The following is a 27,413-nucleotide window of genomic DNA, read 5'->3' as shown; positions in this document are numbered from 1 at the left end:
TTACAGGCGCGCGCCACCATGCCCAGCTAATTTTTGTATTTTTAGTAGAGACGGGGTTTCATCATGTTGGCCAGGCTGGTCTTGAACTCCTGACCTCAAATGATCCGCCTGCCTCTGCCTCCCAAAGTGCTGGGACTACAGGCGTGAGCCACCGCGCCCGCCACACCCACCTTTTCTTTACCGTTGTTTCCTCGATTTTTCTCTACTCCCTAGCGCAGCTTAGTGCGCGCCTCCTCTGGACATTTTTCAGGGCTTGGTTGCGCGCACAGTAGGTCCCCAACACTGAATGTTTATGGGGTGACTGTGTGAACGTTCGCTGCAAGGCTATCCAAACTGGGATTGCTCCTTGAGGCCCCCTGGGCGGCCGTCAATTCTCCAAAGCTTCTACTCCCTTTTCCTTCCTTTTCCCCCAAAACGCAGTCCCTGCGCCCACTAGAGGGTGGTGGGCGCATCCAAGAGCGGCATCTAGAGTCCGCAGCAAGGTCAGAGCGGGCTTTGTGTGCGCGGTGAACATTTACGTGCACGCCTGGGCGGCCCTCCGTGTTGCTGCTGGGTGTGTGTTTTCTCTGCTCCCTGGTGCCAGCCGGGTTCGGGCCTGTCCCGGGGGTCCCTGGGCCCCAGCCCCGACATGCTCGGTCCTGGACAGCGCGCACCGCCACGGCGCACATCTGGGCGGTCCCGGGGTTCCTCACCCGCCGCCCCTCCCCCTTCTCCAAACTTTCTCTCAACTTCCCGACCTGCTCCACTCGGTGCCCCTCTCCGCTTCCCTCATGAATTATTCAGTAGCGTGAGCTCCAATCAGCGCGCCCGGGGCTCCCTCGCGGAGCCCCCGCTTTGGGAGAGCTGCCCCCGCCCCCCGCGAGCCCCTCCCTCCCGGGCCCGGCGCCGCCCGGCCCAGTTCCAGCGCAGCTCAGCCCCTACCCGGCCCGGCCCGCCCGGCTCCGCGCCGCAGTCTCCCTCCCTCCCGCTCCGTCCCCGCTCGGGCTCCCACCATCCCCGCCCGCGAGGAGAGCACTCGGCCCGGCGGCGCGAGCAGAGCCACTCCAGGGAGGGGGGGAGACCGCGAGCGGCCGGCTCAGCCCCCGCCACCCGGGGCGGGACCCCGAGGCCCCGGAGGGACCCCAACTCCAGCCACGTCTTGCTGCGCGCCCGCCCGGCGCGGCCACTGCCAGCACGCTCCGGGCCCGCCGCCCGCGCGCGCGGCACAGACGCGGGGCCACACTTGGCGCCGCCGCCCGGTGCCCCGCACGCTCGCATGGGCCCGCGCTGAGGGCCCCGACGGGGAGTCCCGTGCGGAGTATCGGCGTCCACCCGCCCAGGGAGAGTCAGACCTGGGGGGGCGAGGGCCCCCCAAACTCAGTTCGGATCCTACCCGAGTGAGGCGGCGCCATGGAGCTCCGGGTGCTGCTCTGCTGGGCTTCGTTGGCCGCAGCTTTGGAAGGTGAGTTTCCTTGGGGGGGGGGCGCACCCCGTCACTCCTGGGACCTCCCCCCCGACATCTGGGCCTCGGAGTGGAGGGGCGGCCTCTGACTACCCCTACCCGGGCACTGCAGTCCCAAACACTTCGGACCGATAGTGCTGGAACGGGAGGGGGGCGGGGAAGAGGCGCCCGACGGGTAGTGGAGTTTTCTTTTGTTTGGGAAAGAAATGGAGTCTGGCTACGACCCGGGACATTCCCCTGCCCGGGCTCCCCGAACTCTCACTGCTGATTACATACGCCCCTGGCTGCCTTTCCTTTCCTCCCTACCCCACTATTCAAAACTATCTGCAAAGTTTCTGTCCCAGTCCCACCTCCCGCCGTACATGAGGGAAGGTTTCCGGAGAAGCAACAGCAGACAAGGCACAACTTTTCGTGCTAGGCCCTAAAACGACCCCCACCGCCAATTCCTTAGCGATCACACCTTGATCCTCCAATTCCACACTCCTGCAACAGGATGGCCTCCTTTGCATTCACACAGCAGACCCCCAAACCGCTCTCCCGCCCACTGCTCCTGCCCCTGGTATAGGGTGGCTCCTTGGTTTCTACAGGCTGCACCCCATCCCTTTAAATGCAGTCTAGACCCCGGCCCCAGGTGAGTCCCGGGCTTCCCTTGAGACCTAGGAGCGGGTAGAAACTGACCTACACAGCCCCCACATCGCCCTAACTAACCCAGTCTATCTCCCACCTCCTGGTCTCTCCAAGCATTTCTTTGGCCATGGATCGCTGTCCCTCCTGGTCCCCTAAAGGGGGAGCCAAGAGCCCTAGAAACTCTCCTGTGTCCCTAATGTCCTTTCAGTGAGCTGCCAACACCCCCCTTTCTCTGTCTGGTATGAAAGTGGTTATGGGGCGGTAGGCTATGAGGGACTCCCAAAGGGAAGGATTCAGCGGCGTTAGAAAAACCCTCTCCCCCTGGCTGGGCAGGACTGCCCTGGGCTGGGGATCAAAGGCTAGGTGTGGGGTTGGGAGTGAGGGGAGGCTTGCCCAGCTCAGAGAAAGGAGAAGGGGGAACAAAAACCATGAACGAGGGGAAGAGGAAGGCCAAAGGGGTGGAAAAACCACGAGGACGAGGTGTGGTGAGAAGGAAAGACGCAAAGAGGAAATGGTGATTGTGACACCTATTACCTGAGTGTTTCCAAGCACCAGGCCTGTGCTGAGCGCCTTACAAATGTTAATTTCACCCATCCAGCAACGCTAAGGGTGGTGCTATTATTGCCCCCATTTTTCAGATGAGGAGGCTGGGGCTTAGTTAAGGTTAAGTAGTTTATCCAAGGCCCTGTGCCGCGAGGAACAGCGAGAAGTGGAGGCCGAAAGCGAAGGAGAGATAGTGACTGTCAGAAAGAGAAATGGAGGTGGACAGAGAGTGGAGGAGAGATAGGTGAGAGACATGCGAACTGACAGATCAAAGCATGGCTGCAGCCGAGCTGGGACGCAGAAAGGGAGCCTGCGCTTGCTCTGGGCTGCGGACAGCCCGAGGCAGAGACAGTGTGTAAATTGGAGACAGGAAAACACTATCCCGGCTGGAACAATGGAGGGTGGAGACGGCAGCCTCTATCCACCCCCTTCCCAGAACCCGGGCATCCTGTCCCCAGTGAGCAGGGCTGTCTCTTGCCACCCATGGGGACCTTGCGCCTCTCACCTCAGGCTGGCTGGCTTCCCATCTGACCCCTAGCTGGAGGACATCATTTGGTCCCCAGGAAGAGGCTGCCTCACCCACCCTCTTTCCCTTCTCTCCTGCAGCTCCCATGGGGTGGGAGCCAGGTGTTCTGGCTCCCCTCTCCACCCTTCCCAGCGCCCAATGCCCCCCACATTGCCGGCCCCCGAGGGGATTCCTGTACCCTCCCTCCTCCACTCTCCACTGCCAGGGGCTGTGCAGTTTTTCCTAATCCCCCCCTTCCTCCAGTGCCTGTCCCCTCCCCCGATGATCCGAGCCAAGCCAGGTGTGTTCACCCCTCCCATTCATACCGCCCCCCAGAATCTCCTCCCCTCTGCCTTCCCGTAACCAAATCCAGATGTGAGGCCTCGGCGGGAGCCTGGGAACCCTAGCATCCCGACCTCCAGTGCTTCCTGATCAGGGCACTCGTGGGGAGGGAGGTACTGGGATGGGGGCCAGGGCTATGCCCCAGGCACGGAGCGCTCCCTTCAAGGAGGGATGGACGGGGTGTTTGGTCTGAAAGCAGGGAGGGGTCTTGGACAGGGAATGAAATTGTGGGGTAGAGAGGCTGATTCTGGGACTTAGGGGAGGAAACGTGGAGGCTGAGACAAGAGGTTCCCCTCCCACACCAGCAGCCTCTGCTCGTGGGGGTCAGGACCAGGGCGCAGCTCTCATTTTAACCCTTTCTGAGCTGCCGCCCCTTCTCCCCGTCCATTTTGATCTCCCTCCCTCCTCCAGGGAGGCCTAGATCTGGGGTATCCCAAGGGAGCCCCATGCCTACCAGATGTTGGGGGTGGGGTTGGCACTTAGCAGAAGAGGCCAGAAATCAGGCGGGTGCAGAGGGCAGGGCTTGCTCCCCTCTTGGCCCCCCAACTCCTCTAGCTCAGAGCTAAGAGGATCCACCTGCCTCGGTTCCCAGGGATCTGGTCTTCCTGACCTCCCTCCCCCACCCCAGGCACTGACTCTGTCTCTCTGTCTGTCTCAGAGACCCTGCTGAACACAAAATTGGAAACTGCGGATCTGAAGTGGGTGACATTCCCTCAGGTGGACGGGCAGGTGAGAGCTGCACCCAGGAGCTGGAGCTCTGGAGGGAAACTGAGGGAGGAGAGGTCACCTGTGCCGCCTGCTTTCTGCGTGCCACTCCTCTCCCCTGTCCCCCCAGATGACAGCAGCCCCAGCAGTGTCGTCTGAGCCCTTCTCAGAGGCGCCCTCCTCGCAGTACCAGCAGCCCCCCTTTCTCAGTCCCTCTCACTTTATAGGATTCACCCCATGCAGCCCTCTCCCTGGCGGCTCCCCAGCCCCCTTGCTGACCTCCTTCTCTGCACAGTGGGAGGAACTGAGCGGCCTGGATGAGGAACAGCACAGCGTGCGCACCTACGAAGTGTGTGACGTGCAGCGTGCCCCGGGCCAGGCCCACTGGCTTCGCACAGGTTGGGTCCCACGGCGGGGCGCCGTCCACGTGTACGCCACGCTGCGCTTCACCATGCTCGAGTGCCTGTCCCTGCCTCGGGCTGGGCGCTCCTGCAAGGAGACCTTCACCGTCTTCTACTATGAGAGCGATGCGGACACGGCCACAGCCCTCACGCCAGCCTGGATGGAGAACCCCTACATCAAGGTACCTGGGTGCCCCCAGGGCTCAGCCACAGCCAAGGTGGGATTCCAGCCAGCAGGCCCGTGGCCTGGAGGGCAGCCGATGTAGTTGCGAGGCCTCTGGCCCGCGCGCTGGGGGCTGGAAGCAGGAGGCTTAGGTCTGGGGAGGGAAGGGGGTGATCTTCTGGGTGGAGCAGCAGAATATACGGGGGCTGCCTGGCCCAGCCCCCAGGGAGGCCCAGGGGTCAGGCTTCTCCAGTCACCTCAACCACCCTACCCCACTGTGCTCCAGCCACACTGAGTTTCTCCCATTCCCTGACTGCACCTGGCTGGTTTCCAGCTCGAGACTTTGCAGCGGTGATGTCTCCACCTGGGGGCCTCTCTGCCTCTCACACCCCTACTTGTCTTCCGAGTTCCAGCTCCGAGATCTTGCCTGTGCCACCTTGGCTGACTCTCTCCTCCCTACAATCCTGCATACCTCTGTCCACCTGCCTGTCTCGGCACTCATTTTACTTTATTTATTTTTCTTTTATATCTATATTTTTAAAGCGGGGTCTTCTACGTTACCCAGGCTGGTCTCTAACTCCTGGGCTCAAGAGATTTCTCCCACCTTGGCCTCCTAAAGTGCTGGGATTACAGGCATGAGGCACTACGCCCGGCCTCATGGTACTTTATAACTTCCCCAGGATTCATTCATCGCTGTCTCCTTGACTCTGAGGTCAAGGCCTGGCATGGCGTCAGTGTCAGTAAATGTTTGTAGAACGAGTGAATAAAAAGGGGGAGAGGTGCAGGCCAGAGGCCGGGCATATCGCAGGAGCTTTGCAAGGCTGAATGGACAGCGTGGGGGCCTGCAGAAAGTGTGCCCTGGGGAAGGTGGAGGGAAGATTCTGGAACGGGAACCAAGGAGGTCCGGGAGGGTGAGCTGGGAAGAACACAACAGTCCGCTGGGTCCTCAGGGAGTGGGGACAGCAGCGGTGTGCCTCCCCCCTGCCGGCAGGTGGACACGGTGGCCGCGGAGCATCTCACCCGGAAGCGCCCTGGGGCCGAGGCCACCGGGAAGGTGAATGTCAAGACGCTGCGTCTGGGACCGCTCAGCAAGGCTGGCTTCTACCTGGCCTTCCAGGACCAGGGCGCCTGCATGGCCCTGCTATCCCTGCACCTCTTCTACAAAAAGTGCGCCCAGCTGACTGTGAACCTGACTCGCTTCCCGGAGACTGTGCCTCGGGAGCTGGTTGTGCCCGTGGCCGGTAGCTGCGTGGTGGATGCCGTCCCCGCCCCTGGCCCCAGCCCCAGCCTCTACTGCCGTGAGGATGGCCAGTGGGCCGAACAGCCGGTCACGGGCTGCAGCTGTGCTCCGGGGTTCGAGGCAGCTGAGGGGAACACCAAGTGCCGAGGTGAGAGCTGGAGCTTCCTCTGCAACTGCTGCTCATCCGGGGGAGAGTCCTGAACTCCACTCAGGACCCACTTCTTAAGTTTCCATTTTGTATAGTTAGATGTTGAAATGGAGGCTTGCTCTGTCACCCAGGCTGGAGTGCAGTGGCACAATCTCTGCTCAGCTGCAACCTTTGCCTCCCGGGTCCCTGTTCAAGCAGTTCTCCTGCCTCAACCTCGTGAGTAGCTGGGACTACAGGCACACGCCACCACGCCCGGCTAATTTTTGTATTTTAGTAGAGATGGGGTTTCGCCATGTTGGCCAGGCTGGTCTCGAACTCCTGACCTGAAGTGATTTGCCCACCTCGGCCTCCCAAAGTGCTGGGATTACAGGCGTGCGTCACCACACCCAGCTGGAAAAAAAAAAGACTTTATTTTCACCTGAAATTCATTAATTTCCACTTGAAATTCCACCTGCAGTTGTAGCAGGACCTGACACTTGGGCCCCATGGAAATCACAGGTATTGCCTGGCACAGTGGTTCATGCCCATAGTGCCAGCACTTTGAGATGCCAAGGTGGGAGGATCACTTGAGCCCAGGAGTTCGAGATCAGCCTGGGTGACAGAGCAAGACCCCGTCTCTAAAAAAAAATTTTTTTTTTTTTCAAGACAGAGTCTTGCTCTGTCGCCCAGGCTGGAGTGCAGTGGTGCGATCTCGGCTCACTGCAAGCTCCGCCTCCCAAGTTAACACCATTCTCCTGCCTCAGCCTCCCGAGTAGCTGGGACTACAGGCCCCGCCACCACGCCCGGCTAATTTCTTGTATTTTTAGTAGAGATGGAGTTTCACCGTGTTAGCCAGGATGGTCTCGATCTCCTGACCTCATGATCTGCCCGCCTTGGCCTCCCAAAGTGCTGGGATTACAGGTGTGAGCCACCACACCCGGATTACAAAAAATTTTTTAGATAATTATCTGGGCGACCTGCCTGACCAACATGGAGAAACCCTGTCTCTACTAAAAATACAAAATTAGCCGGACATGGTGGCGCATGCCTGTAATCCCAGCTACTTGGGAGGCTGAGGCAGGAGAATCACTTGAACCCGGGAAGCAGAGGTTGCGGTAAGCCGAGATCATGCCACTGCACTCCGGTCTGGGAGTGCACTCCAACGAGGAGTTTCGCTCTTTTTGCCCAGGCTGGAGTGCAGTGGTGGGATCTCAGCTCACCGCAACCTCCACCTCCCGGGTTCAGGCGATTCTCCTGCCTCAGCCTCCCAAGGAGTAGCTGGGATTATAGGCATGCATCGTCACACCCGGCTACTTTTGAATTTTTAGTAGAGGCGGGTTTCCACCATGTTGGCCAGGCTGGTCTTGAACTCAAGTGATCTGCCCTCCTTGGCCTCCTTCTCAGGAAAAAAAAAAATCACAGGTATTTACAGGCCATTCCAAGTGCCAAAAGATTGTTTTTGCTCATGGTGACTTCAGTATTACAGAGGTTAGGAGACTTGCTGCTGTATCTTAAGAAAGAAGCAGAAATGTTGCTGTAGCCCAAACTTTTTTCCTCATGTTTCATTGCATTTCAGCTTAATTGGTTTCCCTGGTATTCCTATGTATTTTGTGGTGTGCTTTTAAAATCATAAGTTGGAGTAGAGGTCTTTCTGTGGGCTTCACCAGACTGCCGAGATCAGGGTCAAAACAGGTGAGGACCCCTTCTCTGGAGAGAGTCTCCTTTCTCCTCTAAGAGGAGAGGTTTTGAGATCTTTTGTCCATTTTCCCACCTTAGCACTTCATCAGCCTTAAAAGAAGCTGGAATTTTTTTTTTTTTTTTTTTTGGAGATGGGATCTCGATATGTTGCCCAGGCTGGTCTTGAACCTCTTGGCTCAAGCGATCCTCCAGCCTCAGCCTCCCAAAGTGCTGGGATTCGAGGCATGAGCCACCGAGCCCACCGTGCAGATGGATGTTTTTGTGCATGCTTTTGATGAATGCTTTCTCTCTCTCAGCCTGTGCCCAGGGCACCTTCAAGCCCCTGTCAGGAGAAGGGTCCTGCCAGCCATGCCCAGCCAATAGCCACTCTAACACCATTGGATCAGCCGTCTGCCAGTGCCGCGTCGGGTACTTCCGGGCCCGCACAGACCCCCGGGGTGCACCCTGCACCAGTAAGTGACCAGCACCCAGGTGCAGTTCACTGGGGAGGGGTCACAGACCTCTGAGGTGGACCCTCACATGGCCCCCATCCTCCCTGGGCTTCTTCCCTTTGTCCCTGGCATGCTTGTCCCTAGCCCGGAGGAACATGTGGAGCCCACTGTCTCCAAGGCAAGAGTCCAGCATGGCTGCTGGTGCCTCCATTGCCCTCTCCCCACCACCGCAGAGCAGGTCAGCCTCTGCCTGACTCCCTGGTCTCCTGCAGCCCCTCCTTCGGCTCCGCGGAGCGTGGTTTCCCGCCTGAACGGCTCCTCCCTGCACCTGGAATGGAGTGCCCCCCTGGAGTCTGGTGGCCGAGAGGACCTCACCTACGCCCTCCGCTGCCGGGAGTGCCGACCCGGAGGCTCCTGTGCGCCCTGCGGGGGAGACCTGACTTTTGACCCCGGCCCCCGGGACCTGGTGGAGCCCTGGGTGGTGGTTCGAGGGCTACGTCCTGACTTCACCTATACCTTTGAGGTCACTGCATTGAACGGGGTATCCTCCTTAGCCACGGGGCCCGTCCCATTTGAGCCTGTCAATGTCACCACTGACCGAGAGGGTGAGACTTGGGGGCTGGGGCGGCTGGTGGTCTGGCGGGAGAGATGTCACTGAGGGCCTGAAGGGGAGAGGCAGGGGCTGTGAAGTTGGGTACCCCGGAAGTGTGAGGGGCCAAGGCTTTGGGGGCAAGAGGCAGAAAGAGGGCTGGGCGCAGTGGCTCACTCCTGTAATCCCAGCACTTTCAGAGGCTGAGACAGGCGGATCACTTGAGCCCTGGAGTTCAAGACCAGCCTGGGTAACATAGGAAGATCTTGTCTCTACAAAAAATAAAAATATTAGCCGGGTGAGGTGGTGCATGCCTGTGGTCCCAGCTACTCAAGAGGCTGAGGCAGGAGGATCGCTTGAGCCCAGGAGTCGGAGGCTGCAGTGCGCTATGATCGCACCGCTGCATGCCAGCCTGGGTGACAGAGCAGTGTGAGATCCTCTCTCAAAATAAATGAATAAGAAAGAGAGGGTGAGGAGCTCGTAAAGCTGGGCTGGAGAGTTAAGTACAGGAAGGCCCCCAGTGGGACTGGGGCCAGAGAGAATCAGAAGGAATTCTCGAAACAGCCAGGGGGAAATTGAGACAAGTGTAGCCAGCAGAGGAAGTGTTGGAAAAGATAAGGGACATGGCCAGGCTGATCACAAGGTCAGGAGTTCAAGACTAGCTTGGCCAACGTGGTGAAACCCCATGTCTACTAAAAATAAAAAAATTAGCCAGGCATGGTGGTGGGCACCTGTAATCCACTTGGGAAGCAACCAGAAGAATTGCTTGAACCCAGGAGGCGGAGGTTGCAGTAAGCTGAGACTGCGCCACTGCACTCCAGCCTCGTCTCGAAAAAAAAATTTTTTTTTAAGTTAAGGGACAGAGCTACCATGCACAAGGGTTCCCTGTGTCTCTGCCTCTCACAGTACCTCCTGCAGTGTCCGACATCCGGGTGACGCGGTCCTCACCCAGCAGCTTGAGCCTGGCCTGGGCTGTTCCCCGGGCACCCAGTGGGGCTGTGCTGGACTACGAGGTCAAATACCATGAGAAGGTGAGGCCATCCCCCAGCCCTGGGATGGGTGGGCAATGGGTTGTGCTCTCCTGGCTGGGACACCTGGGTTGCAGGCACCTGGCAGGCATTTGAATTCCAGCTCTGCCATGGATTCCCTGGGCAGCCTTGGGTAAGCCCCTTGGCCTGTCTGAGCCTCAGACTCTTCATCTATAAAATAGTTACTGTAATAGTTACCAGCGGCTGGACACAGTGGCTCAGGTTGGGTGCGGTGGCTCACGCCTGTAATACCAAGCACTTTGGGAGGCTGAGGCGGGCAGAATGCTTGAGCCTAGGAGTTTGAGACCAGCCTGGGCAACGTGGTGAAACTTCATCTCTATAAAAAACTTAAAATGGGCTGGGCGCGGTGGCTTACGCCTGTAATCCCAGCACTTTGGGAGGCCGAGGTGGGTGGATCACAAGGTCAGGAGTATCGAGACCATCCTGGCTAACACGGTGAAACCCCATCTCTACTAAAAATACAAAAAATTAGCCAGGCACGGTGGCAGGCGCCTGTAGTCCCAGCTACTCGGGAGGCTGAGGCAGGAGAATGGCGTGAACCCAGGAGGCGGAGCTTGCAGTGAGCCGAGATAGCGCCACTGCAGTCCGGCCTGGGCGAAAGAGCAAGACTCCGTCTCCAAAAAAAAAAAAAAACAAAAAAAAAAAACACAAAAAATACTTAAAATGAAAAAAATTAGACTGGGCACAGTGGCTCATGCCTGTAATCCCGGCACTTTGGGAGGCCGAGGTGGGTAGAACACCTGGGGTGAAGAGTTCGAGACCAGCCTGGCCAACAAGGTGAAATCCCCGTCTCTACTACAAATACCAAAATCAGCTGAGTGTGTTGGCGGGCCCCTGTAATCCCAGCTACTCAGGAGGCTGAGACAGGAGAATCACTGGAACCCAAGTGATTCTCGACTTGAGGTCGAGGCTGCAGTGAGTCGTGTTTGCACCATTGCATTCCAGCCTGAGAAAGTGAGACCTTGTCTTAAAAAAAAGGAATGATATTACGAATACAGCACATGGCTTGCATACGTAAGTTCTCCCAAAGGCCTCACCTGTTGCAAGGCAGGCTAGTGATGGGAGTGGAGGGCGAGGGAAGGAGGCAGGAAGAGCAACAGGAACTTGGGTTCCCGGGTGACGGCCACCCCACTACCTCTCCCGGACAGGGCGCCGAGGGTCCCAGCAGCGTGCGGTTCCTGAAGACGTCAGAAAACCGGGCAGAGCTGCGGGGGCTGAAGCGGGGAGCCAGCTACCTGGTGCAGGTACGGGCGCGCTCTGAGGCCGGCTACGGGCCCTTCGGCCAGGAACATCACAGCCAGACCCAACTGGATGGTGAGCCTGGGGAAGGGGGTGAGGGTGGGGGTTGGAAAGACCCCCAAAGTTCCTGGGAAGACCCCAGGTCTCCAAAGTCCCATCATCTTTTTTTTTTTTTTTTGAGATGGAGTCTTGCTCTGTCCCTCAGGCTGGAGTGCAGTGGCGCCATCTCCGCTCACTGCAACCTCCGCCTCCCAGATTCAAGCCATTCTCCTGCCTCAGCCTCCCGAGTAGCTGGGATTACAGGCGCCTGCCACCGTGCCTGGCCGATTTTTTGTATTTTTAGTAGAGACGGGGTTTCACCGCGTTGGCCAGGCTGGTCTCGAACTCCTGACCTTGTGATTCGCCCGCCTCGGCCTCCCGAAGTGCTGGGATTACAGGCATGAGCCACTGCACCCGGTCAAAGTCCTATCTTCATGTCCTTCTTCCTGTGGATCACATGGCATGCCCTAGAGAGGAGAGAACGTAAGATGTCGAAACCAAAACCAACAGCTGAGTTTTGTGAAGTCTGGCCTGCTTCACTCTGTACCCCCAGGCTGGAACGCAGTTGCTCGATCAAAGCTCACTGCACAGCAAGGCACAGTGGCTCACCCTGTAACCCCAGCACTTTGGGAGGCTGAAGCAGGAGGATCACTTGAGGTCAGGAGTTCGAGACCAGTCTGACCAGCATGGTGAAACCGCGTCTCTACTAAAAATATAGAAGTTAGCTGAGTGTGGTGGTGCACACCTGTAATCCCAGCTACTCGGGAGGCTGAGGCAGGAGAATCGCTTGAACCTGGGAGGTGGAGGTTGCAGTGAGCTGAGACTGTGCCAGTGCACTCCAGCCTGGGCAACAGAGCAAGACTCTGTCTCAAAAAAAAAAAAAGCTCACCGCAGGCTTGACTTTTAGCAACAACCTGACCCCTGAGCTCCCCATTCCCCATCCAACAAAATGGGAATATCATGAAGCTTCCTGCAGGGCTTTGAGGATTGGAGGTAACAGGTTATTTTTAATATGCTAGGCCAGTGGCTTTCTTTTTTCTTTCACATTTTTTTTTTTTTTTGAGACGGAGTCTCGCTCTGTTGCCCAGGCTGGAGTGCGGTGGCGCGATCTCGGCTCACCGCAAGCGCCACCTCCTGGTCTCGATCTGCTGACCTCCTGATCCACCCGCCTCGGCTTCCCGAAATGCTGGGACTGCTGGCGTGAGCCACCACGCCCGGCCTAACTTTTTCTTTTTTTTAAGAGACACGGTCTTTTTTTATCACCCAGGCTGGAGTGCGGTGGCACCATCATAGCTCATTGCAGCCTACAACTCCCGAGCTCAACCAATCCTTCCACCTTAGCCTCCCAAGTAGCTGGGGCTATAGGCATGTGCCACCGTGCTCAACTAAATTTTTTTTATGTTTTGTTGAGACAGTTTCCCTATGTTGCCCAGGCTGGTCTCAAATTCCTGACCTCAAGCAATCCTCCCGCATCGGCCTCCCAAAGTGCTGGGATTACAGGCATGAGCCGCCACACCCAGCATTGGACCAGTGGCTTTTTAAACCTTGTAATTTTCTGTAATAGCTTTACTGAAATACAGTTCCCCTGCCATACAATTTGCCTGTTCAAAGTGTACAATCGATGACTTTTGATACATTCACAGAATTGTGCAGTCACCACCGCAAGTAATTTTGGGACATTTTCAGCACCCTCAAAAGAGACCCTGTAGCCCTTAGCCATCACCCCCCACCCAGATCTTTCTGTTGCCTTAGTCCCTGGCAAGCACTAACCCACTTTCTGTCTTGAAATCTTCCAGTGTGGTCTTTTGTGACTGTTCACCGAGCAGAATGTTTTCAAGGTTTATGTATGTTGTAGTATATATCCGTGGGTTTTTTTGGTTGTGGTTTGTTTTTTGTTTGTTTTGGAAACAGGGTCTCGCTCTGTCACCCAGGCTGGAGTGCAGTGGTTCAATTACAGCTCACTGCAGCCTCAACCTCCCAGGCTCAAGTGATCCTCCCACCTCAGCCTCCCAAGCAGCTGGGACTGCAGGCATGAGCCACCATGCCCAGCTAATTTTTTTTGGTATTTTTTGTAAAGACAGGGTTTCACCATGTTTCCCAGGCTGGTCTCGAACTCCTGAGCTCAGGCAATCCGCCCACCTCAGCCTCCCAAAGTGCTATGATTACAGGCATGAGCCACTGGACCTGGCCTGTTTTTTGTTTTTGTTTTGGACACACGATTTTGCTTTGTCACCCAGGCTGGAATGTAATGGTCTGATCATAGTGCATTGCAGCCTCAAACTCCTGGGCTCAAGCGATCCTCCCACCTCAGCCTCCTGAGTAGCTGGGACCACACGTGCTCACCACCATGCTTGGCTAATTATTATTATTTTTTGATAGAGACGGGGTCTTGCTATGTTTCCCAGGCTGGTCTTGAACACCTGGCCTCACACAATCCTCCCACCTCAGTATCTCAGAGTGCTGGGATTACAGGCGTGAGCCACTGCTCCTGGCCAATATTTCATTTCTTTTTATGGAGACGTAATAATCAGTTGTATGGAAATAGCTGATTTTGTTTTTTATTGTATCTTTTGGTGAACATTTCAATTGTATCGACTTTTTGGATAAAAACCTGAAAATGTTTCACCTTTAGAACGTTTCATTGAATGGAGATTTTTTTGTGGACTCTGGTATTTATACTAGAACCAAATCAAAACCACTCTGGCGGCTGGGCATGCCCAGGCTGGTTTGAGACCAGCCTGTCCAACCTGGTGAAAGCCCATCTCTACTAAAAATACACAAATTAGCCGAGCATGGTGGTACACACCTGTAATCCCAGCTACTCAGGAGGCTGAGGCAGGAGAATCGCAGAACCCGGGAGGCAGAGATTGCAGTGAGCTGAGATTGCGCCACTGCACTCCAGCCTGGGCGACAGAGTGAGACTGCGTCTCAAAAAAACAAACAAAAAATTACTCTGGCAGTAAGAAAAGATTTCGAAACTTCCTCCCTTGCCCTGAGGTACTTCAGAGGAGCCTGCTGGCCCCTGGGGGGGAGTTTGAAACCCACTGTTTGTTCCCTGACCTTGCCTGCTTGTGTCCTCTCCCTCCACCTGTCCCCTGTACTGGGGACCTGTTCTCAGGAGATCACAGTTCATTGCTCAAAGCCGGGGCTGGGGCCTCCTACAGGACCATCAGTTTCTCCTGATCAGCAGCCTTTCCTTCCGCAGAGAGCGAGGGCTGGCGGGAGCAGCTGGCCCTGATTGCGGGCACGGCAGTCGTGGGTGTGGTCCTGGTCCTGGTGGTCATTGTGGTCGCGGTTCTCTGCCTCAGGTAAGGGCTCTGACACCCAGAGGCCCCTGGAAGCCCTCAGTTGATGGCCACCTGCCTGGGTGCTACAGGACAAGCCTTTCTGGCTGCCCCCAGCCTCTTTTTACTTGAAATCTTCTCCAATCCCTGCTCCTTCCTTCGGTGTGTGTGCCTCATAAAGATGTGTGACTCAGTTTACCTTTTGTTCCTTTCCCATTGGCTACAGGAAGCAGAGCAATGGGAGAGAAGCAGAATATTCGGACAAACACGGACAGTATCTCATCGGGCATGGTGGGTTGCCCTAATTTGATGGGAGCAGGGGCTTGGGGCCGGGTGTGGTGGCTCCTATCTATAATCCCAGCACTTTGGGAGGCAGAGGTGGGCAGATCACTTGAGGTCAGGAGTTCGAGACCAGCCTGGCCAACATGTTGAAACTCCATCTCTATAAAAAGTACATCAGTCAGCCAGGCATGATGGTGGGCACCTGTAATCCCAGCTACTCAGGAGGCTGAGGCAGGAGAATCGTTTTAACCCGGGAGGCGGAGATTGCAGTGAGCCAAGATCGCGCCACTGCGCTCCAGGCCTGGGTGACAGAGCGAGACTCCATTTCAGGAAAAAAAACAAAACAAAAAACCACGGAGATAGGGGTTTGGGGCTAAGAGCTATGAGCCGAGCCTCCGAGTCCAGTGGGAGTTAATTCCCAGCTGACGGGGCCCTGCCTGATTTCTCAGGTACTAAGGTCTACATCGACCCCTTCACTTATGAAGACCCTAATGAGGCTGTGAGGGAATTTGCAAAAGAGATCGATGTCTCCTACGTCAAGATTGAAGAGGTGATTGGTGCAGGTGAGAGCCAAAGGCTGCCCGGGCACCTGGGAACGAAGCGGGGGTGGGCAGGGCCACACCGGGGCGGGAGAGCTGATGAGCTCTGCGTCCTTGTTTGAAGGTGAGTTTGGCGAGGTGTGCCGGGGGCGGCTCAAGGCCCCAGGGAAGAAGGAGAGCTGTGTGGCAATCAAGACCCTGAAGGGTGGCTACACGGAGCGGCAGCGGCGTGAGTTTCTGAGCGAGGCCTCCATCATGGGCCAGTTCGAGCACCCCAATATCATCCGCCTGGAGGGCGTGGTCACCAACAGCATGCCCGTCATGATTCTCACAGAGTTCATGGAGAACGGCGCCCTGGACTCCTTCCTGCGGGTGAGCACCCTCCCTGGCTTCTGCGGCCACCCGGAGTTCCCACTTACACCCAGAGGCCACTTGGGTTAAGAAGCCAGGACAGACAGTGGGTCCCCGGTCACCTCCTCCAGCCTTTTCCTCTTGGGCTAAGCCCTGGTCCTCTGCCTTTTCTTTTTTTTAAGACAGAGCCTCGCTCTGTCGCCCAGGCTGGAGTGCAGTGGCGCGATCTCGGCTCATTGCTGTCTCCACCTCCAGGGTTCAAGCGATTCTCCTGCCTTAGTCTCCCAAGTAGCTGGTAGTATAGGCATGCACCACCATGCTGACTAATTTTTGTATTTTTAGTAGACACAGGGTTTCACCATGTAGGCCAGGCTGGTATCAAACTCCTGACCTCAAGTGATCTCCCCACCTCAGCCTCCCAAAGTGCTGGTATTACAGGTGTGAGGCACCACGCCTGGCCGGCCCTCTGCCTTTAATTTTCCCTCTGGGAAAGGCTGGGCTCCTGGGACCTTCCTTTCCCACTGCCCCATACAGCTGAAGGTTGTCATTCCTTCTTTTTTTTTTAATTTTGTTTTAATTGAATTTTTTTTTTTGAGATGGAGTTTCACTCTTGTTGCCCAGGCCGGAGTGCAATGGCAAGATCTCGGCTCACTGCAACCTCCACCTCCCAGGTTCAAGCGATTCTCCTGCCTTAGCCTCCCCAGTAGCTGGGATTATAGGCATGTGCCACCACGCTTGACTAATTTTGTATTTTTAGTAGAGACGGGGGTTTCTCTGTGTTGGTCAGGCTGGTCTCGAACTCCCGATCTCAGGTGATCCGCCTGCCTCGGCCTCGCAAAGTGCTGGGATTACAGACGTGAGCCACCGCGCCCGGCCAATTTTTTTTTTTTTTTTAAGACAGAGTCTCACTCTGTCCTCTAGGCTGGAGTGCAGTGGTGCATTCATAGCTCACTGCAGCCTTGACCTCCTGGGCTCAAGTGATCCTCCCGCCTCAGCCTCCTGAGTAGCTGGAACTACACTCATGTACCACCATGCTCAGCAAATTTTTAAAATTTTTTGTAGAGACAGGATCTCGATAGGTTGCCCAGGCTGGTCTGAACTCCTGGCCTCAAGTGAGCCTCCCTCCTCAGCCTCCCACAGCACTGGGATTGCAGGCATGAGCCACTGTGCCTGGCCTGTCATTCCTTCTTTTGACAAATATTTACTGAGTGCTTTCTACGCACCGGTCATCCTCCCAGTCCCCAGGAATAAAGCTATGCACACGGCAAACTGGATTTCTCCTCTTGGGGAGCAGAGGGTCTAATGGGGCAGGGGGACTGAAAATTAGCAAGTAAATAGACAGGCTTTTTAAAAAAGTAAACAAATCATTTCAAATGTGAAAAAAAGCAAACGGGGTCCTTCATGCAGATATGGCTAGAGAGGAAAGGGAACTGCTTAATTTATTTGGTCACTTTACCAGATTTTACTGACTTTTTTTTTTTTTTTACTTTATTAGGCTTTTTTTTTTTTTTCTCGAGACGGAGTTTCCGTCTGTCACCCAGGCTGGAGTGCAGTGGTGCATTCTTGGCTCACCGCAACATCCACCTCCTGGGTTCAAGTGATTCTCCTGCCTCAGCCTCCTGAGTAGCTTGGAATTACAGGCATGCACCACCATACCCAGCTGATGTTTGTATTTTTAGTAGAGACAGGGTTTCATCATGTTGCCCAGGCTGGTCTTGAACTCCTGGGCTCAAGTGATCCACCCATCTCGGCCCCTCAAAGTGCTGGGATTACAGGCATGAGCCACCATGCCTGGCCTAGGCATCTTTTTAAAAAAATCAAAACATTTTTCTATGTAGCAAAATAACATTGCATTGAACAGAGTTATAGCGATTCCCTAGCGTCATTGAATACCCAGTTGATTTTCACGTTTCTCTAGTTGTTCTAAAGATGTCCTTCACTGCTGCTTTATTCCAACCAGGATCCAGTTCAAGACCGGGCTTTGTACCTGGTTATTATATATATTTTATTTATTTATTTATTTTAGAAACAAGGTCTTGCCCTTTCGCCCAGTTTAGAGTGCAGTGGTGCAATCATAGCTCACTGCAGCCTCCAAACTCCTTGGCTCAGGTGATCCTCCTGCCTCAGCCTCCTGGGTAGCTGGAACTACAGGTGCACACCACCACACCTGGCTAATTTTTAAATTTTTTACGGAGATGGGGGTCTCGCTATGTTGCACAGGCTGGTCTCAAACTCCTGGACTCAAGCGATCCTCCCTCCTTAACCTCTCAAAGTGCTGGGATTACAGGCGTGAGCCACCACGCCTGCTGATTATTATATTTTCGAGCCTCTCTAAATCTTGAGCAGTTCCTCATGATGACACTGACACACTGAAGGGTTGGGTCCCTTGTCCACCTGAATGTCTTGATTTCTGGATTTATGAAATTCTTCTTATGGGATCATTTAGCTTGTCTCTCTGTATTTCCTGTAAGAGAAGCTCTATCTGACGTGGGGTTTTTTTGGTTTTGTTTGTTTGTTTGTTTTTTGAGATGGAGTCCTGCTGTCGCCCAGGCTGGAGTGCAGTGGCACAATCTTGGCTCACTGCAACCTCCGCCTCCTGGGTTCAAGAGATTCTTCTGCCTCAGCCTCCTGAGTAGCTGGGACGACAGGCGAGTGCCACCATGCCCAGCTAATTTTTGTATTTTTAGTAGAGACAGGGTTTCACCATACTGGCCAGGATGGTCTCGAACTTCTGACCTCGTGATCTGCCCACCACCTCAGCCTCCCAAAGTGCTGGGATTACAGGCATGAGCCACTATGCCCGGCTAATTTTTGTATTTTTAGTAGAGACAGGGCTTCGCCATGTTGGCCAGGCTGATCTGAAACCCCTGGCCTCAAGCCATCCACCCTCCTTGGCCTCCCAAAGTGCTGGGATTAAACGCGTGAGCCACCGTGCCTGGTCGAAGAGACAGAAAGGGTCTTAAAGGCGCAGTGACACACACCTGTAATCCCAGCACTTTGGGAAGCTGAGGCTGGTGGATCACTCGAGGCCAGGAGTTAGAGATCACCCTGGGCAACATGGTGAAACCCCGTCTCTACACAAAATACAAAAATGGGCAGAGCATGATGGCGCATATCTGTAGTCCCAGCTACTCGGGAGGCTGAGGCGGGAGGATCACTTAAGCCTGGGAGATCGAGGCTGTAGTGAGCCATCATTGCACTACTGCATTCCAGCCTGGGCGATCCCATCTCTTACAAAGAGAGAGAGATGGGAAGGCCAGCACAGGTGACCTGGTGAACAGAGGAGAGATGGTAGATGCTGCATTGGGCAGTGTGACGGGAACCCGCTGGAGGGCTTTGGCAGGAGAGTAGTTTAAGAGGATCCCAGCTGGGCACGGTGGCTCACACTTGTGATCCCAGCACTTGGGGAGGCCGGGGCAGGTGGATCGCTTGAGGTCAGGAGTTCGAGACCAGCCTGGCCAACATGGTGAAACCCTGTCTGTACTAAAAATACAAAAACCAGCCAGGCATGGTGGTGCACCCCTGTAATCCCAGCTACTCAGGAGACTAAGACAGGAGAATCGCTTGAACTCAGGAGGCGGAGGTTGCAGTGAGCCAAGATCACGCCACTTTACTCCAGCCTGGGCAGTAGAGCGAGACTCCATCTCAAAAAAATAAATAAATAAAAAGACCTCTTTGCTGGGTGCTAGGGAGCAAGAGCAGGAGCTGGGAGAGGCCTGCAGCAGAAGCCTGTTGCCAGCATCCAGGCCGTGGGGTGAAGGGAAGGGTTTGGATTTGGGACATGTCTTCGAAGCATCACCAGCAGAACTTGCTGATGGATTGGAAGTGGCTGGTGAGGGAGAAAAGGGGGTCAAAGGAAACTCTGAGGTCTATACCCTGACCATCTGGCAAGTGGTGGTGTTGCCACAAACTGAGCGGGGAGTAGGGCAGGTGCAGGTCTGGAGGATGGATTCAAAATTCCGTTTTTGGACTCTATGTCCCTGGTTCTGTAGGGCTGCAGACGGTCTGCCAAATCTTAGCAGAACCCAGAATATGGGATTTGTTTACTGTCTGTGACTTGTTGGTTTCCCTGGTGAGAGCAAACTCTTTAAAGGTCAAGGTTGGGCTTCAGACCTTGGTTTTTGCACCGATCATTGGTCATACTGCAGTTCCTCACTGTTCTCTTGCAAATCCACACACAGCTAGTCCAAGAGAGCTGCACAACTTTGTGGTTGGATCAGCACCAATGTATCTCCACCTGTAGACGGGTTGCTCAGGTGACTCATGCCTGTAATCCCAGCACCTTGGGAGGCCAAGGTGGGAAGATCGCTTGAGGCCAGGAGTTGGAGACAAGCCTGGGAAACACAGTGAGACCCCATATCTACCAAAAAAACCCCTTTGTTTTAATTAGCCAGGTGCAGTGGTGTGCACCTATAGTCCCAGCTACTAAGGAGGCTGAGGCAGAAGGATCATTTGAGCCCAGGAGTTTAAGGCTGCGGTGAACCATGATCGTGCCACTGCACTCCAACCTGGGGGAAAGAAAGAGACCTTGTCTCTAAAAAAACTAAAAAACAGAAAAGCATTTGTTGAGTATTTCCTGGGTATAAAGCAGTGTACCAGGTTAAATGGAAGGAAAAGTTGAAATAATTTTTCAAATCATAATCCGATTGGGAGAGACTGAATGCTTACCATTGAAGCAGGAACCATTGTAAGCAATGTGTTGTGATACTGTAGCAAGAGCTGAGAAAACTTGGGAAAAGAGAAAGGAGGAAGGCTCACCTGAGGGAGTTGGGGGGCTTGCCCTACAGGTGAGTTGTGAGGTGGGTCTGGAAGTGACAGATACAGTTTAGGAAGTGGACGGGAGGCTGGGTGCGGTGACTCAACACCTGTAATCCCAGTGCTTTGGGAGACCCAGGCGGAAGGATCGCTTCAGGCCAGGAGTTAAAGACCAGCCTGGGCAACATAGTGGGAACCTATCTCTACTAAAAATTAAAAAATTATCCAGGCATAATGGCACATGCCTATTGTTCCAGCTACTCAGGAGGCTTGCCTGAGCCCAGGAGGTTGAGGCTGCAGTGAGCTATGATGGCACCACTGCACTCCAGCCTGGGCGACAGAACAAGACCCTGTCTCTAAAAAAAAAAGATGTGGATGGGAGGGGGAACGGTGGGTGGGCTGTCCTCACCAAGCCCCCACCCTATCTGCTCTCCAGCTAAACGACGGACAGTTCACGGTCATCCAGCTCGTGGGCATGCTGCGGGGCATCGCCTCGGGCATGCGGTACCTTGCCGAGATGAGCTACGTCCACCGAGACCTGGCTGCTCGCAACATCCTAGTCAACAGCAACCTCGTCTGCAAAGTGTCTGACTTTGGCCTTTCCCGATTCCTGGAGGAGAACTCTTCTGATCCCACCTACACGAGCTCCCTGGTAATGCTGGGGGTAATACTGGGTGTGAGCTTCTTAGGGCCAGGTGGGCAGGGCAGGTTGGAAAGGTGGGAGGCTGAGGGTTTGGCAGCCCTGCTCCAGGGAGAGAATACAGGAGCAGGCTGTGGGTGGGGGGACAGTCAGCTCCAGGAAGCCGACTTCCAGATGTCTAGGAAAATAACAGTTGGATAACCTGGGCAACATAGCAAGACCCCATCTCTACAAAAAAATTAAAAGATTAGCCAGGCGCAGTGGCATGCACCTGTAGTCCCAGCTACTTGGGAGGTTGAGGCAGGAGGATTGCTTAAGCCCAGGAGTTGGAGGCTGCAGTGAGCTATGAATGTGCCACTGTACTGCAGACTGGGCGACAGAGCAAGACCCTGTCTCAAAAGAACAGTGGCCAGGTGTGGTGGCTCACGCCTGTAAATCCAGCACTTTGGGAGGCTGAGGCAGGAGGATCGCCTGAGGTCAGGAGTTCGAGACCAGCCTGGCCAACATGGGAAAACCCTGTCGCTACTAAAAATACAAAATTAGCTGAGGGTGGTGGTACACGCCTGTAATCCGAGCTACTCAGGAGGCTGAGGTAGGAGAACCAGTTGAACCCGGGAGGCGGAGTTTCAGTGAGCCAAGATCGCGCCACTGCACTCCAACCTGGGCAAACAGAGTTGGAGAGTAGGAGGCTTGGGGCCTGAGCTAGGGGGAAAAAGCAGAGGCAGGTGGGGGACTGGGGGGCAGTGTGCTGGGTCTGGTGAGTCCTTCAGTGAGTCCCCCAGCTCACCTTTTCTCCTCTTTCTGCAGGGAGGAAAGATTCCCATCCGATGGACTGCCCCGGAGGCCATTGCCTTCCGGAAGTTCACTTCCGCCAGTGATGCCTGGAGTTACGGGATTGTGATGTGGGAGGTGATGTCATTTGGGGAGAGGCCGTACTGGGACATGAGCAATCAGGACGTAAGTGTCCCGTGGTCCTACCAAGCTTTCCTCGAGTGTTCTCTCACCTGGGATTTGGGGTGAAGGGTGGGTTCCCAGAGAGTCATCACTGCTGGGTTCTTGAGACCATGGAGATGACAAAAAGGAGAATTGATCTTTGTATCAAAGAGTTGAGATACAGGGCCAGGCCTGGTGGCTCATTGCCTGTAATCCCAGCACTTTGGGAGGCCAAGGTGGGCAGATCACCTAAGGTTAGGAGTTCAAGACCAGCCTGGCCAACATGGTGAAACCCCGTCTCTAAAAAAATACAAAATATTAGCCGAGCATGATGGGCGGGTGCCTGTAATCCCAGCTACTCAGGAGGCTGAGACAGGATAATCGCTTGAACCCAGGAACAGAGGTTGCAGTGAGCTGAGATCACGCCATTGCTTTCCAGCCTGGGCAACTGAGCGAGACTCTGTCTTAATAAATAAATAAATAAAAGAGTTGGGTACAGCATATTTGGGTCGCAGAAGGATGCAGAGATGGAGGGCAGGGTTGGGAGGTAACATGTCTGTATCATAGCCCAAGAGCTGCTGGGGCCTTCAGCCACAGAGAGCTTCAACTCCGGCTAGGAGGATTCCTGGATCTGTTATTTTTTGGGGGGCTGTGGCGCCTATCCTACCATCTTCCAAGTCACCATTTCCTGGGCCTGTTAGCATCTTTGCTTTTCCTGGACAGCCTCACCCAGAGCTTCTTCCCCTCTTTCCAGGTGATCAATGCCATTGAACAGGACTACCGGCTGCCCCCGCCCCCAGACTGTCCCACCTCCCTCCACCAGCTCATGCTGGACTGTTGGCAGAAAGACCGGAATGCCCGGCCCCGCTTCCCCCAGGTGGTCAGCGCCCTGGACAAGATGATCCGGAACCCCGCCAGCCTCAAAATCGTGGCCCGGGAGAATGGCGGGTGAGGACTGCAGAGAATGGGCCCTCCTTCCCGCTCTCTGCCCCCACTCCTTGCCCAGAAGTGTCTGTTCATTGGTGTTGGGTGGGAGGGCCTCTGTCTGCCTCTCCAAGGCTGGGTTCCACCTCCTCCCCCGGACCTGGGCCTGGTACTCAGCATTCCTCCCCATCCTTGCCCTCTAGGGCCTCACACCCTCTCCTGGACCAGCGGCAGCCTCACTACTCAGCTTTTGGCTCTGTGGGCGAGTGGCTTCGGGCCATCAAAATGGGAAGATACGAAGAAAGTTTCGCAGCCGCTGGCTTTGGCTCCTTCGAGCTGGTCAGCCAGATCTCTGCCGAGTAAGCAGTGGCAGGAGCTGGAGTGGGGCGGGGAGAGCAGGGCAGCTGGAGTCAGGCCCGCGGGGTCTGCAGGGGCTTTTGGGGTCAGCTTCGGGTGCCAATGCTGTCTTCTTGCACTGCGCTCATGCCATGCCTAGAAGGGCCCCAGAGGAGCAGTCACAGCCCCATGGAGCTGAGGACCCAAGGACTCTTTGGGGCCAGGCTGCCCGCCTCACCTCCTCCTGCCATCACAGCCCTGGGCCATCGCGCTTCCGCCTCTCACTTCTAGCTATCTTTGTGCATCTATCTGCATTCCAGGCCCGGCTCTCACGGTAACAATGTGTCAACTCGGGTTCTCTTTTTCCACCCATAAAAGGAGAAGATTGGGCTAGGTTTTGGAGATCCTCTTCAGCTTTCATGTGAAATGGTTTTATGATTCCTTGCCTCCCAAAGGCTGCGTATCCCCACTTGGCCTTTGTCTGCTACTCCCCCTTTCTGCCTTCCCGTTCCTCTCCCAAGATCTCCTCTCACCCCAGGTTGAATAACAGAAATAGAAGGAATAGAAATCTGAAGGCCGGGCATGGTGGCTCATGCCTGTAATGCCAGCACTTTGGGAGGCCGAGGTGGGCAGATCACTTGAGGTTAGGAGTTCGAGACCATTGTGGACAACTTGGTGAAACCTTATGTCTACTAAAAATACAAAAATTAGCTGGGCATGGTGGTGCGTGCCTGTAATACCAGCTACTGAGGAGGCTGAGGCAGGAGAATCGCTTGAACCCGGGAGGTGGAGGTTACAGTGAGCCGAGATTGCACCACTGCACTCCAGCCTGGATGACAGAGTGAAATTCCATCTCAAAAAAAAAAAAAAAGAAATGTGAAGGCCAGGTGGTGGCTCACGCCTGTAATCTCAGCACTTTGGGAGGCTCAGGTGGACCGACTGCTTGAGCCCAGGAGTTTGAGAGCAGCCTGGCCAACATAGCAAAACCCCATCTCTACAAAACAAAAACAAAAAAATTAGCTGGGCATGGTGGTGCGTGCCTGTGGTCCCAGCTACTCAGGAGGCTAGAGCCAGAGGGTCTCAGGCCAGTCTGCCCCTGCCCCGCGGGGCCTGGGCACATCCCTCCCTAATTCTTCCCAGCCTCTCTCTGACCCAGGGGGCCTCCTCTCCCTTTTTTCCCCTTATCTCAGCCTCCAGCCATCAGCAACCTCCTCTTCCTCTCCACCCAGCTCTTCCTCTCCCACTTCGGCCTTTTCTTTCTCACACTCCATTTCCCTCTACGGCAATCTGTGCAGCCTCTTCCCCCAGTCTCATTTTGCGGGCTTTTCTCTCTTTTCTTTCCTTCCCTGGCACCCAAGCCAAAGGCCCCGCCTCTGGCCTCCAGCCCTACCCCCTTCTGCGGCTGCACAGAAGGATGGCTGCCCAGCTCTTAAAAAAACTGCCCGGGAACTGTTGACATCTGTTCTCCCTCCCCCACTGGCTTTTCTGATTGGCTTACAATCCTGAGGCTAGGACCGTCTCAGGAGCCAAGCGAGGAGAGCGGCCACAGGGACCCTAGGGTCTCACCAAGCTCTCCTTTCCTTCTGCAGGGACCTGCTCCGAATCGGAGTCACTCTGGCGGGACACCAGAAGAAAATCTTGGCCAGTGTCCAGCACATGAAGTCCCAGGCCAAGCCGGGAACCCCGGGTGGGACAGGAGGACCGGCCTCGCAGTACTGACCTGCAGGAACTCCCCACCCCAGGGACACCGCCTCCCCATTTTCCGGGGCAGAGTGGGGACTCACAGAGGCCCCCAGCCCTGTGCCCCGCTGGATTGCACTTTGAGCCCGTGGGGTGAGGAGCTGGCAATTTGGAGAGACAGGATTTGGGGGTTCTGCCATAATAGGAGGGGAAAATCACCCCCCAGCCACCTCGGGGAACTCCAGACCAAGGGTGAGGGCGCCTTTCCCTCAGGACTGGGTGTGACCAGAGGAAAAGGAAGTGCCCATCATCTTCCGGCCTCCCCAGGTGCCCCCCCTCACCTTGATGGGTGCGTTCCCGCAGACCAAAGACAGTGTGACTCCCTTGCCAGCTCCAGAGTGGGGGGGCTGTCCCAGGGGGCAAGAAGGGGTGTCAGGGCCCAGTGACAAAATCATTGGGGTTTGTAGTCCCAACTTGCTGCTGTCACCACCAAACTCAATCATTTTTTTCCCTTGTAAATGCCCCTCCCCCAGCTGCTGCCTTCATATTGAAGGTTTTTGAGTTTTGTTTTTGGTCTTAATTTTTCTCCCCGTTCCCTTTTTGTTTTTTCGTTTTGTTTTTCTACCGTCCTTGTCATAACTTTGTGTTGGAGGGAACCTGTTTCACTATGGCCTCCTTTGCCCAAGTTGAAACAGGGGCCCATCATCGTGTCTGTTTCCAGAACAGTGCCTTGGTCATCCCACATCCCCGGACCCCGCCTGGGACCCCCAAGCTGTGTCCTATGAAGGGGTGTGGGGTGAGGTAGTGAAAAGGGCGGTAGTTGGTGGTGGAACCCAGAAACGGACACCGGTGCTTGGAGGGGTTCTTAAATTATATTTTAAAAAGTAACTTTTTGTATAAATAAAAGGAAATGGGACGTGTCCCAGCTCCAGGGGTGATGGGGGTGATGGACTAGATTTCTAAGGAGAGTGGGGCTGGGTAGGGAGGGCTTTGTGGCTGACCGAGAGGTGTCAGAGGTCTGGAGGCTGCAGGGCTGTAGGGGCTGGAACTTGGTTATCAGCCCCAGGGTATGTTTGAGGTGGTGGGGTGGGGGCCGAGCGAGATGAATCATTCGCAGCTGCTTCTAACGTCTCCAGCTGGCTCTGCCAAGAGCCTGGGGCACCTCCGGGGTGGGGCTGTCCCCTCCCTCCCCTGTCCTGGTTCCTCAGTCCTGGCCAGAGGCTGCTGCAGGAGAGGGAGGGAAGGCCTTGAGCTCCCAGCCCTGCCCAACAGCCACTGGAGAGGGAGGCTGGGGCAGGAGCTGGAGCAGGGGGTTCTGTGGATGGAGACAGATGGGGGCCAGATGTTGACAGCTGGGGTAGATTTAGAGGCAATGCGGGGAGAGTGTCTGCATTGGCTGTGGGGGAAGGGAAGAAGGGACCCCCCACGTGTGTACACAAGCGACAAGCGCGCGCCGAGGACAATTCTCCCATTCAAGATGCTGCCCAGGCAGGTTCTCCCAGCCTCTTGGAAAGGGGAGGGGGAACCTCCTGTCTTCCCCCAACTTACCCCTCCAAATGCCCCGCTTTCTTTCTTGCCATTTTCTGTGTCCTTTTCTCCAGGGATCTTTCTGGCCTCCCCCCGGACACCTGCAGGGGCAGGTCTTGACAAGGACCAGCCTGGCTTAACCTGGTCCATTGCTTTTTCTTTTTCTTTTTCTTTTTTTTTTTTTTTTGAGACAGGGTCTCACTCTGTCGCTCAGGCTGGAGTGCAGTGGAATGATCATAGTTCACTGTAACCTTGAACTCCTGGGCGCAAGGGATCCTCCCATCTCAGCCTCCCGAGTGGCTGGGAATTCTCCAGGCACACGCTACCACACCCAGCTGATTTTTTTTTTTTTTTTGTAGAGACGGGTTGGAGGGGGTCTCACAATGTTGCCCAAGCTGATCTCAAACTCCTGACCTCAAGCTATCCTCCCCTCTCAGCCTCCCAAGGTACTAGGATTACAGGCGTGAGCCACCGCGCCCAACCTGCCTTTTCCATTTCTGCACTTGAGTCGCCCCCTGTTGACGTGTTTGGGTCAGTGCTGGACCCCAAATCACAGCTTGGGCCCTTCCCGGTCCAGGGAGGCTTGTCCTCAATTTCCCACCTCTACAGCCTTCTTCTGGAGTCCCTCAGGCTCTTCTCTGTCTCCTTTCCCTTGGTGACACATCACCCATGTTTTGTACCCCTGAGGAGGTGTGGGAGGGACTCGGGGGGGTCCATCCAGAGGATGTTGCCCAGGCCCACCCTCTTCCCCTGCCAACCAGACATCCGGGCTAGATAAGGTGTCCTAGAGAGCTGTAGCTGGAGAAAGAAAGGTTAATGGGCATTGCAGAGGCGCAGCAGAGAGGCCAAGAGTGAAGACCCGGTGTGGGGAGCTGGGGTCAGGGCAGGGGGCTGCAGAAGCCCCCTGAGGTCCAGCCCCAACAGCTCCAGGCTGCCCTGAGCCTTCCTGCCACATCCAGCTCCCCACCATGAATGCTCTTCCAGCTAGGGCAAGGGAGAGTCTCGCTGGGCAGGACCCTCCCT

At 55.4% G+C, this 27,413-nt stretch overlaps 1 protein-coding gene across 2 annotated transcripts; it reads left to right on the top strand.

Annotated features, from left to right (window-relative positions):
- The first annotated feature begins 884 nt into the window (after positions 1-884).
- On the top strand, positions 885-25,801 carry EPHB4 (EPH receptor B4). 2 transcript variants are annotated; one of them, XM_008965402.4, is made up of 17 exons: positions 885-1,441; positions 4,117-4,187; positions 4,459-4,746; positions 5,719-6,115; positions 8,089-8,244; positions 8,496-8,828; positions 9,665-9,843; positions 11,010-11,175; positions 14,345-14,447; positions 14,650-14,714; positions 15,155-15,268; positions 15,369-15,616; positions 20,787-21,002; positions 21,798-21,947; positions 22,678-22,871; positions 23,051-23,206; positions 24,773-25,801. In XM_008965402.4, the coding sequence occupies exons 1-17, from the start codon at positions 1,390-1,392 to the stop codon at positions 24,900-24,902; spliced, it is 3,018 nt and encodes a 1,005-aa protein (XP_008963650.1). In that variant the 5' UTR covers positions 885-1,389; the 3' UTR covers positions 24,903-25,801. The 2 variants fall into 2 exon arrangements, with proteins under 2 accessions (XP_008963650.1, XP_003812946.1); XM_003812898.4 differs by having other exon boundaries at positions 886-1,441; positions 9,719-9,843.
- Positions 25,802-27,413: the final 1,612 nt, after the last annotated feature.

The sequence above is a fragment of the Pan paniscus genome, chromosome 6, assembly GCF_029289425.2.
Source record: "Pan paniscus chromosome 6, NHGRI_mPanPan1-v2.0_pri, whole genome shotgun sequence".
Lineage (NCBI taxonomy): Eukaryota > Metazoa > Chordata > Mammalia > Primates > Hominidae > Pan > Pan paniscus.
This window is presented reverse-complemented; position numbering and strand designations above follow the sequence as displayed.

What these genes read in the sequence shown, in the direction of transcription:
- EPHB4 (XM_008965402.4), top strand. Translation starts at nt 1,390, where the DNA reads ATGGAGCTCCGGGTGCTGCTCTGCTGGGCTTCGTTGGCCGCAGCTTTG. An exon ending in GGGGAACACCAAGTGCCGAG is followed by an intron (nt 6,116 to 8,088) that starts GTGAGAGCTGGA and finishes TCTCTCTCTCAG; the next exon opens with CCTGTGCCCAGGGCACCTTC. An exon ending in CCCTGGACTCCTTCCTGCGG is followed by an intron (nt 15,617 to 20,786) that starts GTGAGCACCCTC and finishes TCTGCTCTCCAG; the next exon opens with CTAAACGACGGACAGTTCAC.